At 45.9% G+C, this 17380-nt stretch overlaps 1 protein-coding gene across 1 annotated transcript in view; it reads left to right on the top strand.

The window, feature by feature from the left end:
- Positions 1-2537: 2537 nt before the first annotated feature.
- Positions 2538-17380, top strand: part of LOC139392291 (acetylcholinesterase collagenic tail peptide-like) — a 31282-nt gene continuing 16439 nt past the window's right edge. Inside the window, exons 1-7 of the mRNA XM_071140174.1 lie at positions 2538-2640; positions 2880-2989; positions 6141-6281; positions 6424-6468; positions 10766-10792; positions 14988-15059; positions 15145-15207. Coding sequence (XP_070996275.1) covers positions 2538-2640; positions 2880-2989; positions 6141-6281; positions 6424-6468; positions 10766-10792; positions 14988-15059; positions 15145-15207 — 561 coding nt within the window. The remainder of the gene's footprint in view (positions 2641-2879; positions 2990-6140; positions 6282-6423; positions 6469-10765; positions 10793-14987; positions 15060-15144; positions 15208-17380) is intronic.

The raw sequence follows: 17380 nt of genomic DNA, 5'->3' as shown, positions 1-17380 counted from the left end.
AGTCAACAGTCAATAGTCAGCAGTCAACAGTCAGTAGTCAGCAGTCAACAGTCAGTAGTCAACAGTCAACAGGCAGTAGTCAACTTTCAGTAGTCAATAGTCAGCAGTCAACAGTCAGTAGTCAGCAGTCAGTAGTCAACAGTCAACAGTCAGTAGTCAGCAGTCAACAGTCAGTAGTCAGCAGTCAACAGTCAGTAGTCAGCAGTCAACAGTCAACAGTCAGTAGTCAACAGTCAGTAGTCAGCAGTCAACAGTCAGTAGTCAACAGTCACCAGTCAGTAGTCAACTTTCAGTAGTCAACAGTCAGTAGTCAACTGTCAGCAGTTAACAGTCGTTAGTCAACAGTCAATAGTCAGCAGTCAACAGTCAGTAGTCAGCAGTCAACAGTCAGTAGTCAACAGTCAACAGTCAGTAGTCAACTTTCAGTAGTCAACAGTCAGTAGTCAACTGTCAGTAGTTAACAGTCAGTAGTCAACAGTCAGTAGTCAACAGTCAACTGTCAGTAGTCAACTGTCAGTAGTCAACAGTCCGTAGTCAACAGTCAGTAGTTAACAGTCAGTAGTCAGCAGTCAACAGTCAGTAGTCAACAGTCAGTAGTCAACAGTCAACTGTCAGTAGTCAACTGTCAGTAGTCAACAGTCCGTAGTCAACAGTCAGTAGTTAACAGTCAGTAGTCAGTAGTCAACAGTCAGCAGTCAACAGTCAGTAGTCAACAGTCAGTAGTCAACAGTCAGCAGTCAGAAGTTAGTAGTCACAGACAGTAGTCAGCAGTCAACAGTCAGTAGTCAGCAGTCAACAGTCAGTAGTCAACAGTCAACAGTCAGTAGTCAACTTTCAGTAGTCAACAGTCAGTAGTTAACAGTCAGTAGTCAACAGTCAGTAGTCAACAGTCAACTGTCAGTAGTCAACTGTCAGTAGTCAACAGTCAGTAGTCAGTAGGTAGCAGTCAACAGTCAGTAGTCAACAGTCAGTAGTCAACCGTCAACAGTCAGTAGTCAACAGTCAGCAGTCAACAGTCAGTAGTCAACAGTCAGTAGTCAACAGTCAGCAGTCAACAGTCAGCAGTCAACAGTCAGCAGTCAACAATCAGTAGTCAACAGTCAGTAGTCAACAATCAGTAGTCAACAATCAGTAGTCAACAATCAGTAGTCAACAATCAGTAGTCAACAGTCAGTAGTCAACAATCAGTAGTCAACAATCAGTAGTCAACAGTCAGTAGTCAACAATCAGTAGTCAACAATCAGTAGTCAACAGTCAGTAGTCAACAGTCAGTAGTCAACAATCAGTAGTCAACAGTCAGTAGTCAACAATCAGTAGTCAACAGTCAGGAGTCAGTAGTCAACATCAGTGCTAGTGAGAAAAGACAAGTGGTAGTTAGTGCAAGAAAGGCAAGCGTGTTAGTTGTCTAGTTTTTTTGTTTTATTCGTGATAATTCCACTAGGTGGCAGTGGCTATTATATATTGGGCATCTATCGCACTATGTTTTTAGGATATGCTGCATTCCCACCGGCAGATTTCATATGCACAGAAATGTGCAGAGTTGTGCCTTGCCTCCAGCCACTGGCAGCCAGTACTCTTCGGTGCTGGAGGAACGCAGCTCCACACTGTCGCACCAAATTAAAGGTCCCTCCCTTTAATTTAACTGTGACGTTATTGGGCCGTTATTAAAGGATACATTAGCTTACGCGTACATGTCAAGGAAGGAGAGGGAGAGGGAGAAGAATACGAGGAAATAATCACGCTACTTGAAGAGCTTTTATTTAAGAGACTAAAAGATCTCCAGGAGTGGAGTCGACGTGGATACAGAATACAGAATACAGAATACAGAATAACCTCAAGGTAAGGGCACACTGTTACACTGTTGTTTCTTATCTATATGTATGCATTGCATTACAAAATGCAGGTGTTGGCATTACAAAACGCAGGTGTTGCAGGTGTTGAAACTGAAACACAAGATGTTTTGATATCAGCAGAGAGACAAGCTTCAAGAGGTAACCGGCGCTGTGTCCTGTTACTGCTGTCAATACCTGGAATAACAGAGAAAAGGTTTTGGTAACATTTAGAGGAGAAGAAGAGGTGACAGGGGAGGAGAGAGAGAGAGAGGGGGAGAGAGAGAGAGAGAGAGAGAGAGAGAGAGAGAGAGAGAGAGGTGGCAGGGAGAGGTGACAGGGGAGGAGAGAGAGAGAGGTGGCAGGGAGAGGTGACAGGGGAGGAGAGAGAGAGAGAGAGAGAGAGAGAGAGAGAGGGGGAGAGAGAGAGAGAGAGAGAGAGAGAGAGGGAGAGAGAGAGAGAGAAAGGTGGCAGGGAGAGGTGAGAGGGGAGGAGACAGAGAGAGAGAGAGGTGGCAGGGAGAGGTGAGAGGGGAGGAGACAGAGAGAGAGAGAGGTGACAGGGGGGAGTTTGATATAGTAGTATTTAATTTCACTTTTTGCTTTGACTAAAGTATGGCAGTTGAGTTGTCGTTCCACGACTGTACTTAAGTACATTAAAAACCGGACACTTTGTCTAAAGGCTGACAGCTGTCGCTGCACCAACAGATGGAGATGGTCTGGATAGTTCTGTGTCTTCAGCTCCTCCTCTGCCAGACATGGACCCTGTCTTCACACCACCACTTAGACCATATGCTCAATGCTCAAACAGGTAAGACTGCAGTGTGTGTGTGTGTGTGTGTGTGTGTGTGTGTGTGTGTGTGTGTGTGTGTGTGTGTGTGTGTGTGAGAGGAGTTGTCACTCTGACCGTTGTTACGTAACTCAAGGACGCGCACACACACACACACACACACACACACACACACCCTTCACTTATCCAGCTTGTGTTTGGAGTTTTATTGATTTATCTTAAATGGCGCTCTGTCATTGGTTCTGCCGTGTGTCTGTCAGCCCTCAGGTCCTTGGATGAGCCAATGATGTTTGACCCCTGCTGTCTCCTGGCCCCTCCCCCACCCCCACTCTTCCCTCCACCCTCCCTGCTCTGGAAGCGAGGGACTACGGTGAGGTTAAACACACACACACACACACACACACACACACACACACACAGCCCGAGTTTCTACTAGTGACTAGTGACTACAGCCTTTGTGTATCCATTTGTTTCCCTACAGTACACACACACACACACACACACATTTCCCTGCAGTACACACCAGTGGCAGTCGGTGCCGTTTAAGATGAGGGAGGACAATTCGTTTTTTTCATGAGCATTTATTTCTATTACAGCATATTGGATGACTGTCATTCATATTCCATTCACCCAGTTCAATGTAACAGTGATAGGTTTAGGTTACTGTCATTCATATTCACCCAGTTCAATGTAACAGTGACAGGTTTGGGTTACTGTCATTCATATTCACCCAGTTCAATGTAACAGTGATAGGTTTAGGATACTGTCATTCATATTCACCCAGTTCAATGTAACAGTGACAGGTTTGGGTTACTGTCATTCATATTAACCCAGTTCAGTGACAGGTTTAGGTTACTGTCATTTATATTCACCCAGTTCAATGTAACAGTGACAGGTTTGGGTTACTGTCATTCATATTCACCCAGTTCAATGTAACAGTGATAGGTTTAGGTTACTGTCATTCATATTCACCCAGTTCAATGTAACAGTGACAGGTTTAGGTTACTGTCATTCATATTCACCCAGTTCAATGTAACATCGATAGGTTTAGGTTACTGTCATTCATATTCACCCAGTTCAATGTAACAGTGACAGGTTTAGGTTAATGTCATTCATATTCACCCAGTTCAATGTAACAGTGACAGGTTTAGGTTACTGTCATTCATATTCACCCAGTTCAATGTAACAGTGACAGGTTTAGGTTACTGTCATTCATATTCACCCAGTTCAATGTAACAGTGATAGGTTTAGGTTACTGTCATTCATATTCACCCAGTTCAATGTAACAGTGACAGGTTTAGGTTACTGTCATTCATATTCACCCAGTTCAATCTAACGGTGACAGGTTTAGGTTACTGTCATTCATATTCACCCAGCCCAATGTAACAGTGATAGGTTTAGGTTACTGTCATTCATATTCCATTCACCCAGTTCAATGTAACAGTGACAGGTTTAGGTTACTGTCATTCATATTCACCCAGTTCAATGTAACAGTGACAGGTTTAGGTTACTGTCATTCACCCAGTCCAATGTAACAGTGACAGGTTTAGGTTACTGTCATTCATATTCACCCAGTTCAATGTAACAGTGACAGGTTTAGGTTACTGTCATTCACCCAGTCCAATGTAACAGTGACAGGTTTAGGTTACTGTCATTCACCCAGTCCAATGTAACAGTGACAGGTTTAGGTTACTGTCATTCACCCAGTCCAATGTAACAGTGGTAGGTTTGGGTTACTGTCATTCATATTCACCCAGTTCAATGTAACATCGGTAGGTTTAGGTTATTACACCGTATCCATCATGAGGTTGTTACAACCTAGTCTATGATGAAAGTTTACAACGTAGGTGCACACACGTCGAGAGACAAGTTTGAGGTGACAGGCAGTGACACATGGTCAAACAGTAACATTCAATAACGCCTTTCACACTCTTGCCTGTAATCATCAGTCCAAAAGATGATTCAGGTATGTTTATCTCCGTTTTGTTCCGTTTGCTTCCGTTGAAGAAACGTTTTTCAACCGAATCGGCAGACTTCAATGTACAACACATCAGCTGAATGTGACCAGGGGAGAAAAACACCTTTTCAAGCCAAACCGCTAACGTTACACAGCCTACACCGTTGTCACTATATTAGATAGAGTAATGTCATAGTCAACATAGCTACTAGAACTAACGCGTTCGTAAACCCGCTACAATCACGCAGTGACGTTAATGTACAGTCAGTAGGCAGACACACCGGCAGGCCCCGGTGGCAATAAATTAGTGGAACCAAAAGCTTACTTTGCCTTGGAAGAGTTCCAGTGTTGTGTTGGAAAGTCATAGCCAGCTAGCTAACATAGCATCCCTCTGTCATAGCCAGCTAGCTAACATAGCATCCCTCTGTCATAGCCAGCTAGCTAACATAGCATCCCTCTGTTATAGCCAGCTAGCTAACATAGCATCCCTCTGTTATTGCCAGCTAGCTAACATAGCATCCCTCTGTTATAGCTAGCTAGCTAACATAGCATCCCTCTGTTATAGCCAGCTAGCTAACATAGCATCCCTCTGTCATAGCCAGCTAGCTAACATAGCATCCCTCTGTTATAGCCAGCTAGCTAACATAGCATCCCTCTGTTATAGCCAGCTAGCTAACATAGCATCCCTCTGTTATAGCCAGCTAGCTAACATAGCATCCCTCTGTTATAGCCAGCTAGCTAACATAGCATCCCTCTGTTATAGCCAGCTAGCTAACATAGCATCCCTCTGTTATAGCCAGCTAGCTAACATAGCATCCCTCTGTTATAGCCAGCTAGCTAACATGGCATCCCTCTGTTATAGCCAGCTAGCTAACATGGCATCCCTCTGTTATAGCCAGCTTGCTAACATAGAATCCCTCTGTTATAGCCAGCTAGCTAACATGGCATCCCTCTGTTATAGACAGCTAGCTAGGATGGTCCTCCCCTTCCTCCTCTGAGGATCCTCCAATGATACACAGACACGTTTCCCTGCAGTACACAGATAAGTTTCCCTGCAGTACACAGACACATGTTTCCCTGCAGTACACAGACACGTGTTTCCCTGCAGTACACAGACACGTTTCCCTGCAGTACACAGACACGTTTCCCTGCAGTACACAGACACGTGTTTCCCTGCAGTACACAGACACACGTTTCCCTGCAGTACACAGACACGTTTCCCTGCAGTACACAGACACGTGTTTCCCTGCAGTACACAGACACACGTTTCCCTGCAGTACACAGACACGTTTCCCTGCAGTACACAGACACGTGTTTCCCTGCAGTACACAGACACACGTTTCCCTGCAGTACACAGACACGTTTCCCTGCAGTACACAGACACGTGTTTCCCTACAGTACACAGACACACGTTTCCCTGCAGTACACAGACACACCATTACTTGTCCTGAATACTGTTATCCTCCAGAGCCTTTAGGCTTTAGCTCACATTACTGAGGCACACAGACCGCTCATGTTTGATGCCCTGTTCAGTCAGCCACTTTTACGTAACTTCTGTTTGAAGGTTGACTACCCAGTGAAAGAGGGAGGAGGAGGAGGAGGAGGAGGAGTAGAGGAGGAGGAAGAGCAGAGGTATAAACATCTGCCTGTGATCCATGGATGTAAACCAGGACCCCAGGGACCCAAGGGACCCCCAGGACCAGAGGTGTGTGTGTGTGTGTGTGTGTGTGTGTGTGTGTGTGTGTGTGTGTGTGTGTGTGTGTGTGTGTGTGTGTGTGTGTGTGTGTGTGTGTGTGTGTGTGTGTGTCATTATAAATGTGTGAGGTGTATATTAATTGTGTTTTCAGGGTCCCAGTGGAATGCCAGGAATTAGTGGACCAAAGGGAGACAAGGTGAATATGTTGTCTGTCTGTCTGTGTGTGTGCATGCGTATGTGTGTGTGTGTGTGTGTGTGTGTGTGTGTGTGTGTGTGTGTGTGTGTGTGTGTGTGTGTGTGTGTGTATATACCAGGGTTTCAGGTAGCCGGTAAAAGCATTTAAAGACACTGAACAAAAATATAAACGCAACATGCAACAACTTCACAGTTACAGTCCAGACCTTCGGAAAGTATTCAGACCCCTTGACTTTTCCCCCAAAAAAATTATTTTACAGCCTTATTCTAAAATATATATTTTTTTAACTCATCAAACTAAACACCATAATGACAAAGCAAAAACAGGTTTTTAGATTTTTTATTTTTTTTAATTCAAAATTAAAAACTGAATGATGGAGGCCACTGTGTTCTTGGGGACCTTCAATGCTGTAGAATTTTTTTGGTACCCTTCCCCAGATCTGTACCTCGACACAATCCTGTTTTGGAGATCTACGGACAATTCCTTCGACCTCATGGCCTGGTTTTTGCTCTGACATGCACTGTCAACTGTGAGACCTTATATAGACAGGTGTGTGCCTTTCCAAATAATTTCCAATCCATTGAATTTACCACAGGTGGACTCCAATCAAGTTGTAGAAACAACAATGATAAATGGAAACAGGAAGCACCTGAGCTCAGTGTCAAGTGTCATAGCAAAGGGTCTGAATACTTATGGAAATAAAGGTATTTCTGTTTAGTTTTTTTTTTATACATTTGTAAAAAAAAAAAAATGTATAAAAACCTGTTTTCGCTTTGTCATTATAGGGTAGATTGATGAGGAACACGTTTTATTTAATTGACTTTAATATAAGGATGTGGAAAAAGGAAAGGGGTCTGAATACTTTCCAAATGTAAGGAAATCAGTCAATTTAAATACACACTCATTAGGCCCTACATCTATGGCAGGGAATACAAATATGCGTCTGTTTGTCACAGATACGCCATTATCTGGTGTGACCACCATTCGCCTCATGCAACGCGACACATCTCCTTCACATAGAGTTGATCAGGGATGTTGATTGTGGCCTGTGGAATGTTGTCCCACTTCTCTTCATTGGCTGTGTGAAGTGGCTGGATATTGGCGGGAACTGGAACACGCTGTCGTACACGTCGATCCAGAGCATCCCAAACGTGCTCAACGGGTGACATGTCTGATGAGTATGACACGCTGTCTGCTATCTGCTCGGTACGTTTGTCACGGATTAATCCGTGAAGAGCACACTTATCCAGCGTGCCAGTGGCCATCGAAGCTGAGAATTTGCCCACTGAAGTCAGTTACGTCAAGACCCTGGTGAGGACGACGAGTATGCAGATGAGCTTTCCTGAAACAGTTTCTGACAGTTTGTACAGAAATTCTTTGGTTGTGCCACAGTTTCATCGTCTGTCCAGGTGTCTGGTCTCAGACGATCCCGCAGGTGAAGAAGCCGGATGTGGAAGTCGTGGGCTGCTCACTATCAGCCATGTAAACAAAGTTGTGCTCAAAATTATCAGACAAATCATATTTTTGTGTGTATGGAACATTTCTGGGATCTTTAATTTCAGTTCAGGAAACATGGTACCAACATTTTACATGTTGTGTTTATAATTTTGTTAAGTATAAAATCGACGCTGGCCAATTGTCTGGGGAGAAAAATCCCATTGCGAAATAATGCATTTTAACCTATTCATTGTTCTAAATATCAGTAGATGTAGTGTGAGAACTGCTGAAACAACTCAAACAGCTGTCTGTAGCTGCTGAAACCACTCAAACAGCTGCCTGTAGCTGCTGAAACCACTCAAACAGCTGCCTGTAGCTGCTGAAACCACTCAAACAGCTGCCTGTAGCTGCTGAAACCACTCAAACAGCTGCCTGTAGCTGCTGAAACCACTCAAACAGCTGTCTGTAGCTGCTGAAACAACTCAAACAGCTGTCTGTAGCTGCTGGAGTGAAATATGTACCTTGCCAGTCAAAAGCTTGGACACACCTACTCAGTCAAGGGTTTTTCTTTATTTTGACTTTTTTTATCTGTTGTGTTGTGACAAGGTGGAATACAACCCCAGTCTATGTTTTGGCAAGAACAGCTCAAATAAGCAAAGAGAAATGACAGACCTTCATTACTTTAAGACATAAAGGTCGGTCTATACAGAACATTTCGATAACTTTGAACGTTTCTTCAAGTGCAGTTGCAAAAATCATCAAGTGCTATCATGTAACTGGCTCTCCTGAGGACCGCCACAGGAGAGGAAGACCCAGAGTTACCTCTGCTGCAGAGGTTAAGTTCATTAGAGTTACCAGCCCAAATAAATGCTTCACAGAGTTTAAGTAACAGGCACATCTCAACATCTCAACTGTTCAGAGGAGACTGCGTGAATCAGGCCTTCATGGTTGAATTGCTGCAAAGAAACCACTACTAAAGGACAACAATAAGAAGAAGAGACTTGCTTGGGCCAAGAAACACGAGCGATGGACATTAGACTGAAGGGAATCTGTTGTTTTGACTGATGAGTCCAAATTTAAGAGTTTTGGTTCCAACCGCTGTGTCTTTGTGACACGCAGAGTAGGTGATCAGATGATCTCCGCATGTGTGGTTCCCATCGTGAAGCATGGAGGAGGAGGTGTGATCAGGCTTTTCTGGTGACACTGTCAGTGAATAATTTAGAATTCAAGGCACACTTAATCAGCACAGCCTTCTGCAGCGATACGCCATCCCATCTGGTTTGCGCTTAGTGGGACTGTCATTTGTTTTTCAACAGGACAATGACCTAACACACCTCCAGGCTGGGGAGACTCAAATACAACATGGAGGAGGAGATTATCCTCCAAAAACAAAGTTTTTTATTTAACTAGGCTAGTCAGTTAAGAACAAATTCTTATTTTCAATGACGGCCTAGTGGGTTAACTGCCTGTTCAGGGGCAGAACGACAGATGTGTATCTTGTCAGCTTGGGGATTTGAACTTGCAACCTTCTGGTTACTAGCCCAATGCTCTGACCACTAGGCTACCTGCCACCCCATTGAAAAATACAGTGAACATTGCAAAACTAACCGGGGACACGGCCAGTGTTCTCCGCTGCTGCCAATAAGACAGCTTTTTGCTCAGTTAAATTGAGAATTTAAATGAACCAAAAGACAGATCGGACTGTTTTCATTCTCTTCTCTTTACAGCGATTTTGTTTTCCAAACTGTTTATTTTTTTCTTTTTCCGTCGATTGTATTTTCGAAATGCCTCGCTGGGTCGCCCTGACAACTCACTGACGGGGTCGCCCTGACAACTCACTGACGGGGTCGCCCTGACAACTCACTGACGGGGTCGCCCTGACAACTCACTGACGGGGTCGCCCTGACAACTCACTGACGGGGTCGCCCTGACAACTCACTGACGGGGTCGCCCTGACAACTCACTGACGGGGTCGCCCTGACAACTCACTGACAGTTGCAACTCAACAATCAATGTATTTTGGCATTTGCTGCGCTCTCTGCCCACATTGCAGGCCCTTCCAACTGTAGTCTATGCGATTTAAAACAATCCACAGCTTTATAAAACAAAACTAATAAAGTTAATGATCCTCAGTGGCAAAGACAGGAGTAAGATAATTAAGCTAAATCATTTTGGCCATTTAATTCAATTTACTTTAGGAAAAGCTTTGGTTTCACCTGGCCTTATGGACGCGCCTCGTGTATCTTCTATCACCTACTACTCATCGGAAATCCTTAAGAATGACTCACGCAGTGGAATCTGAGTTACATGTTCTGTTAAAAGATGCATGACCATAAACTGAATGTGATTTCTGTCCTTCTGAGAACTGTGGTTGGACGCCCGACATCAGGTTATTGAACCAATGCATATGTCTTGTCCGGAGCCACGTTTTCCAAACAGAAGCCCTGGTGTCTGTCTGTCTGTCTGTCTGTCAACATGTCTGTGTGTCTGTCAACATGTCTGTGTGTCTGTCTGTCTGTCTGTCTGTCTGTCTGTCTGTCTGTCTGTCTGTCTGTCTGTCTGTCTGTCTGTCTGTCTGTCAACATGTCTGTCTGTCTGTCTGTCTGTCTGTCAACATGTCTGTCTGTGTCTGTCTGTCTGTCTGTCAACATGTCCGTGTTTCTGTTTCTGTGCGTGAGAGAGATGTATGCCTTGTCTGACCTCTAATGTTTTCGACACCATTAGAGACTCATCGTGTGTGTGTGTGTGTGTGTGTGTGTGTGTGTGTGTGTGTGTGTGTGTGTGTGTGTTTTTGTCATCCTTCTCGGTGAGTACTAATGAACACACGTCTCCTCATTCCTCATTTCTTCTCGTCCTCCAGGGAGAAATCGGACGACCAGGGTCAAAGGTGAGACACTCCTCCTCTCGCTCCCTCGCCCATCTCTCCCTCTACCTCTCCCTCTCTCTCTCTCTCTCTCTCTCTCTCCCTCCTCTGCAGTCTCTCTCCTTCTCTTCTGCAGTGTCTCTTTCCCTGTCCTCTGCAGTGTCTCTCTCCCTGTCCTCTGCAGTCTCTCTCCTTCTACTCAGCAGTGTCTCTTTCCCTGTCCTCTGCAGTGTCTCTCTCCCTGTCCTCTGCAGTGTCTCTCTCCCTGTCCTCTACAGTCTCTCTCCTTCTCCTCTGCAGTGTCTCTTTCCCTGTCCTCTGCAGTGTCTCTCTCTCTGTCCTCTGCATTGTCTCTCTCCCTGTCCTCTGCAGTGTCTCTCTCCCTGTCCTCTACAGTCTCTCTCCTTCTCCTCTGCAGTGTCTCTTTCCCTGTCCTCTGCAGTGTCTCTCTCCCTGTCCTCTGCAGTGTCTCTCTCCCTGTCCTCTACAGTCTCTCCTTCTCCTCTGCAGTGTCTCTTTCCCTGTCCTCTGCAGTGTCTCTCTCCCTGTCCTCTGCAGTGTCTCTCTCCCTGTCCTCTGCAGTGTCTCTCTCTTTCTCCTCTGCAGTGTCTCTCTCCTTCTCTTCTGCAATGTCTCTCTCCTTCTCCTCTGCAGTATCTCTTTCCCTGTCCTCTGCAGTGTCTCTCTCCCTCCTCTGCAGTCTCTTTTCTTCTCTTCTGCAGTGTCTCTTTCCCTCCTCTGCAGTGTATTTCTCCTTCTCTTCTGCAGTGTCTCTCTCCCTGTCCTCTGCAGTCTCTCTCCTTCTCCTCTGCAGTGTCTCTTTCCCTGTCCTCTGCAGTGTCTCTCTCCCTGTCCTCTGCAGTGTCTCTCTCCCTGTCCTCTACAGTATCTCTCCTTCTCCTCTGCAGTGTCTCTTTCCCTGTCCTCTGCAGTGTCTCTCTCCCTGTCCTCTGCAGTGTCTCTCTCCCTGTCCTCTGCAGTGTCTCTCTCCCTGTCCTCTACAGTCTCTCTCCTTCTCCTCTGCAGTGTCTCTTTCCCTGTCCTCTGCAGTGTCTCTTTCCCTTTCCTCTGCAGTGTCTCTCTCCCTGTCCTCTGCAGTGTCTCTCTCCCTGTCCTCTGCAGTGTCTCTCTCTTTCTCCTCTGCAGTGTCTCTCTCCCTGTCCTCTGCAGTGTCTCTCTCCCTGTCCTCTGCAGTGTCTCTCTCTTTCTCCTCTGCAGTGTCTCTCTCCTTCTCTTCTGCAGTGTCTCTCTTCTTCTCCTCTGCAGTATCTCTTTCTCTGTCCTCTGCAGTGTCTCTCTCCCTGTCCTCTGCAGTGTCTCTCTCTTTCTCCTTTGCAGTGTCTCTCTCCCTGTCCTCTGCAGTGTCTCTCTCTCTGTCCTCTGCAGTGTCTCTCTCCCTGTCCTCTACAGTCTCTCTCCTTCTCCTCTGCAGTGTCTCTTTCCCTGTCCTCTGCAGTGTCTCTCTCCCTGTCCTCTGCAGTGTCTCTCTCCCTGTCCTCTACAGTCTCTCCTTCTCCTCTGCAGTGTCTCTTTCCCTGTCCTCTGCAGTGTCTCTCTCCCTGTCCTCTGCAGTGTCTCTCTCCCTGTCCTCTGCAGTGTCTCTCTCTTTCTCCTCTGCAGTGTCTCTCTCCTTCTCTTCTGCAATGTCTCTCTCCTTCTCCTCTGCAGTATCTCTTTCCCTGTCCTCTGCAGTGTCTCTCTCCCTCCTCTGCAGTCTCTTTTCTTCTCTTCTGCAGTGTCTCTTTCCCTCCTCTGCAGTGTATCTCTCCTTCTCTTCTGCAGTGTCTCTCTCCCTGTCCTCTGCAGTCTCTCTCCTTCTCCTCTGCAGTGTCTCTTTCCCTGTCCTCTGCAGTGTCTCTCTCCCTGTCCTCTGCAGTGTCTCTCTCCCTGTCCTCTACAGTATCTCTCCTTCTCCTCTGCAGTGTCTCTTTCCCTGTCCTCTGCAGTGTCTCTCTCCCTGTCCTCTGCAGTGTCTCTCTCCCTGTCCTCTGCAGTGTCTCTCTCCCTGTCCTCTACAGTCTCTCTCCTTCTCCTCTGCAGTGTCTCTTTCCCTGTCCTCTGCAGTGTCTCTTTCCCTTTCCTCTGCAGTGTCTCTCTCCCTGTCCTCTGCAGTGTCTCTCTCCCTGTCCTCTGCAGTGTCTCTCTCTTTCTCCTCTGCAGTGTCTCTCTCCCTGTCCTCTGCAGTGTCTCTCTCCCTGTCCTCTGCAGTGTCTCTCTCTTTCTCCTCTGCAGTGTCTCTCTCCTTCTCTTCTGCAGTGTCTCTCTTCTTCTCCTCTGCAGTATCTCTTTCTCTGTCCTCTGCAGTGTCTCTCTCCCTGTCCTCTGCAGTGTCTCTCTCTTTCTCCTTTGCAGTGTCTCTCTCCCTGTCCTCTGCAGTGTCTCTCTCTCTGTCCTCTGCATTGTCTCTCTCCCTGTCCTCTGCAGTGTCTCTCTCCCTGTCCTCTACAGTCTCTCTCCTTCTCCTCTGCAGTGTCTCTTTCCCTGTCCTCTGCAGTGTCTCTCTCCCTGTCCTCTGCAGTGTCTCTCTCCCTGTCCTCTACAGTCTCTCCTTCTCCTCTGCAGTGTCTCTTTCCCTGTCCTCTGCAGTGTCTCTCTCCCTGTCCTCTGCAGTGTCTCTCTCCCTGTCCTCTACAGTGTCTCTCTCTTTCTCCTCTGCAGTGTCTCTCTCCTTCTCCTCTGCAGTGTCTCTATCCCTGTCCTCTGCAGTGTCTCTCTCCTTCTTCTCCGCAGTGTCTCTCTCCCTGTCCTCTGCAGTGTCTCTCTCCCTGTCCTCTACAGTGTCTCTCTCTTTCTCCTCTGCAGTGTCTCTCTCCTTCTCCTCTGCAGTGTCTCTATCCCTGTCCTCTGCAGTGTCTCTCTCCTTCTCCTCTGCAGTGTCTCTCTCCTTCTCCTCCGCAGTGTCTCTCTCCTTCTCCTCTACAGTGTCTCTCTCCTTCTCCTCCGCAGTGTCTCTCTCTCCTTCTTGGCTCTGGTCCATCAACTGTGTGTGTGTGTGTGTGCGTGTGCGTGTGCGTGTGTGTGTGTGTGTGTGTGTGTGTGTGTGTGTGTGTGTGTGTGTGTGTGTGTGTGTGTGTGTGTGTGTGTACTGCATCCCCCTCTGCAGTTCTAATCTCCCTGAGTGCTTGTGTTCTCTATGGTAAATCACTAAGACATTCTGGCCACACACACCACACCCCACTCTAAAGCCCACTGGTTAATGACACTGAGCTGAAGGAATACACACTCTGTAGCAGATAATATATTCGCTCAGGGATCGCTATCAAATAGCTACCAGCCCACCTATGATTGGCTCGCCAAGCAGTTCTGAAAGTACATGCATTTTTCAAATGTGTTCCATCGCAAACTGTCAGAAACATAAAGCTCCCGGCTTACCTATCCCGCCCCTGGTTAACCACGATTGGCTTAAAAAGCCAAACCTAACACAATATCTGCCAATTAATGTCTAGCAATATTGCTCCTGTCTGTCTGATTGGTGTGCACATTTGTCAATCACTCCGTTTTTTTAGCCAATTAGCGATGCTAGTAATGATAGCGGTCTTGTGGGTTGACATAAATTGTTTCCACAAAAAGTAGGCTTACCTGACAGAAAGATATTGTGAATATTTGTGTCAACTTGGTGATCACTGTTTTAGCAAAGCTCTGCCATGAGCCGTAGGCCTATCAGAAATATCACAAGACCAATACATTCCCTCTCTTTCTTAATGCACAATTAAAGGGGAATTACACTCAAAAAATACTCATTTGTTTCGTTTTTGTTTGTGATTTAAGCATTGACATGGACTCAGAACATACATTTTCGTTGTTTTCGCTATGAATAATCGTAATATTGAGAGTAAAAAAATAAATAATAATAATAATAATAATTGAAAGCCAGGAAAAATAAAACAAAGAAAACAGAATTCCGGAAAATAGAAAATATAATTTTACGGGGCCCCTTGAAGTTGTTTATTACCATTATTTGACCAGGTATATTGACAGAAAACACATCTCTTGTTCACCAAGGAACCGGGGAAGAGCTGTTTAAGAAACTTCTTCTTCTTTTTTAACAGTAGAGTCTGCTGAGGGGAGGAAGGCTCAAAATAATGCTGTGTGTTTGATGGATGAGAATATTTTTTCTTTGGTCTGTTGCACCCTAAATGATTGTCTTTAGATCCAACTCAAGTTGATGTGTGTGTACCAATACTCCAGGGTCGTATGTGTGTGTGTGTGTGTACTCCAGGGTCGTACTGGTCCTCCTGGGTTACCAGGGAGACAGGGACCAGCCGGGTGGCCCGGTCCAGAGGGACCCAAGGTAAGTCCCCCCCCATAATGAATCCCTCACTATGACGGTCTCCCTGTGTCAACAACACTCAGGTGAATTAACCTTCTGGTTCCAGGGAGAGAAAGGAGAGCTGGGGCTGATGGGTCTGCCGGGGCTGAGAGGACCACCTGGAACCAAGGTCTGTATCACAGACACATTTCCCTCTGTCACGGGCATGAAGTCAGGAAAAACACATCCACACGTCGTAAACACGAGACTACAAAAAAAATATAGGTCCCTTTTCTCAGACACCGAAGCACCGCCGTCAACCGAATGCTGCAGAGAACTCCTTATTCGGCAACTCTTTTGTCCGTGTGTGAGCACACACACACACACACACACACACACACACACACGACTGTCTGTTTAAACGTGTCTGAAAACAGGCTCTACTATATCTACTACTACTTCTCTACTTCTCTACTTCTCTACTTCTCTACTTCTCTACTTCTCTACTTCTCTACTTCTCTACTTCTCTACTTCTCTACTTCTCTACTTCTCTACTATATCTACTACTACTTCTCTACTTCTCTACTATATCTACTACTACTTCTCTACTTCTCTACTTCTCTACTTCTCTACTATATCTACTACTACTTCTCTACTTCTCTACTTCTCTACTTCTCTACTATATCTACTACTACTTCTCTACTTCTCTACTTCTCTACTTCTCTACTTCTCTACTATATCTACTACTACTTCTCTACTTCTCTACTTCTCTACTATATCTACTACTACTTCTCTACTTCTCTACATCTCTACTTCTCTACTTCTCTACTTCTCTACTTCTCTACTTCTCTACTTCTCTACTTCTCTACTTCTCTACTTCTCTACTTCTCTACTTCTCTACTATATCTACTACTACTTCTCTACTTCTCTACTTCTCTACTTCTCTACTTCTCTACTTCTCTACTTCTCTACTATATCTACTACTACTTCTCTACTTCTCTACTTCTCTACTTCTCTACTTCTCTACTTCTCTACTTCTCTACTTCTCTACTTGTCTATAAAAAAATGTCAGCTGCATGTAATTGAACGAGTTACGTTTTTCTGTTTGCTCTAGAATTGTATTATCAATAATAAAACTAAGCCTAGAATAGTAGACTGAAACAGTCGGATAGGAATTTCCTTTAGCACAGCGCCTTGTTCTAAACCCGTCAAGCAGCAGCACAAGGAATCTCTCCGTCGATTGGAGGAGTATTGGGCTATTAGTGATAGGCACCAATATCTAAAGTCTTTTTGTCAAGATGAAAAGAAAACGGAAAGTGACAAAGTGTCCAGACTGACCAGTAGGCTAGGTGTCAATGACGGGGGCGGCAGATAGCCTAGTGGTTAGAGGGGGAGGCAGGTAGACTAGTGGTTAGAGGAGGGAGGCAGATAGCCTAGTGGTTAGAGGAGGGAGGCAGATAGCCTAGTGGTTAGAGGAGGGAGGCAGATAGCCTAGTGGTTAGAGGGGGAGGCAGATAGCCTAGTGGTTAGAGGGGGAGGCAGGTAGACTAGTGGTTAGAGGGGGAGGCAGGTAGACTAGTGGTTAGAGGGGGAGGCAGATAGCCTAGTGGTTAGAGGAGGGAGGCAGATAGCCTAGTGGTTAGAGGAGGGAGGCAGATAGCCTAGTGGTTAGAGGGGGAGGCAGATAGCCTAGTGGTTAGAGCGTCAAAGGGTTGCAAGTTCGAATCCCCGAGCAGACAAGGTAAAAATCTGTCGTTCTGCCCCTGAAAGTGGCAGTTAACCCACTGTTCCTAGACCAGTTAACCCACTGTTCCTAGACCAGTTAACCCACTGTTCCTAGACCAGTTAACCCACTGTTCCTAGACCAGTTAACCCACTGTTCCTAGACCAGTTAACCCACTGTTCCTAGACCAGTTAACCCACTGTTCCTAGACCAGTTAACCCACTGTTCCTAGACCAGTTAACCCACTGTTCCTAGACCAGTTAACCCACTGTTCCTAGACCAGTTAACCCACTGTTCCTAGACCAGTTAACCCACTGTTCCTACTGGACCAGTTAACCCACTGTTCCTAGACCAGTTAACCCACTGTTCCTAGACCAGTTAACCCACTGTTCCTAAACCAGTTAACCCACTGTTCCTAGACCAGTTAACCCACTGTTCCTAGACCAGTTAACCCACTGTTCCTAGACCAGTTAACCCACTGTTCCTAGACCAGTTAACCCACTGTTCCCAGACCAGTTAACCCACTGTTCCTAGACCAGTTAACCCACTGTTCCTAGACCAGTTAACCCACTGTTCCTAGACCAGTTAACCCACTGTTCCTAGACCAGTTAACCCACTGTTCCTAGACCAGTTAACCCAC

Source organism: Oncorhynchus clarkii, chromosome 32 (genome assembly GCF_045791955.1).
Source record: "Oncorhynchus clarkii lewisi isolate Uvic-CL-2024 chromosome 32, UVic_Ocla_1.0, whole genome shotgun sequence".
In the NCBI taxonomy this organism is placed as follows: Eukaryota; Metazoa; Chordata; class Actinopteri; order Salmoniformes; family Salmonidae; genus Oncorhynchus; species Oncorhynchus clarkii.
Note: the sequence above shows the minus strand (reverse complement) of the source record. Positions and strands in the feature narration are given on the sequence as shown.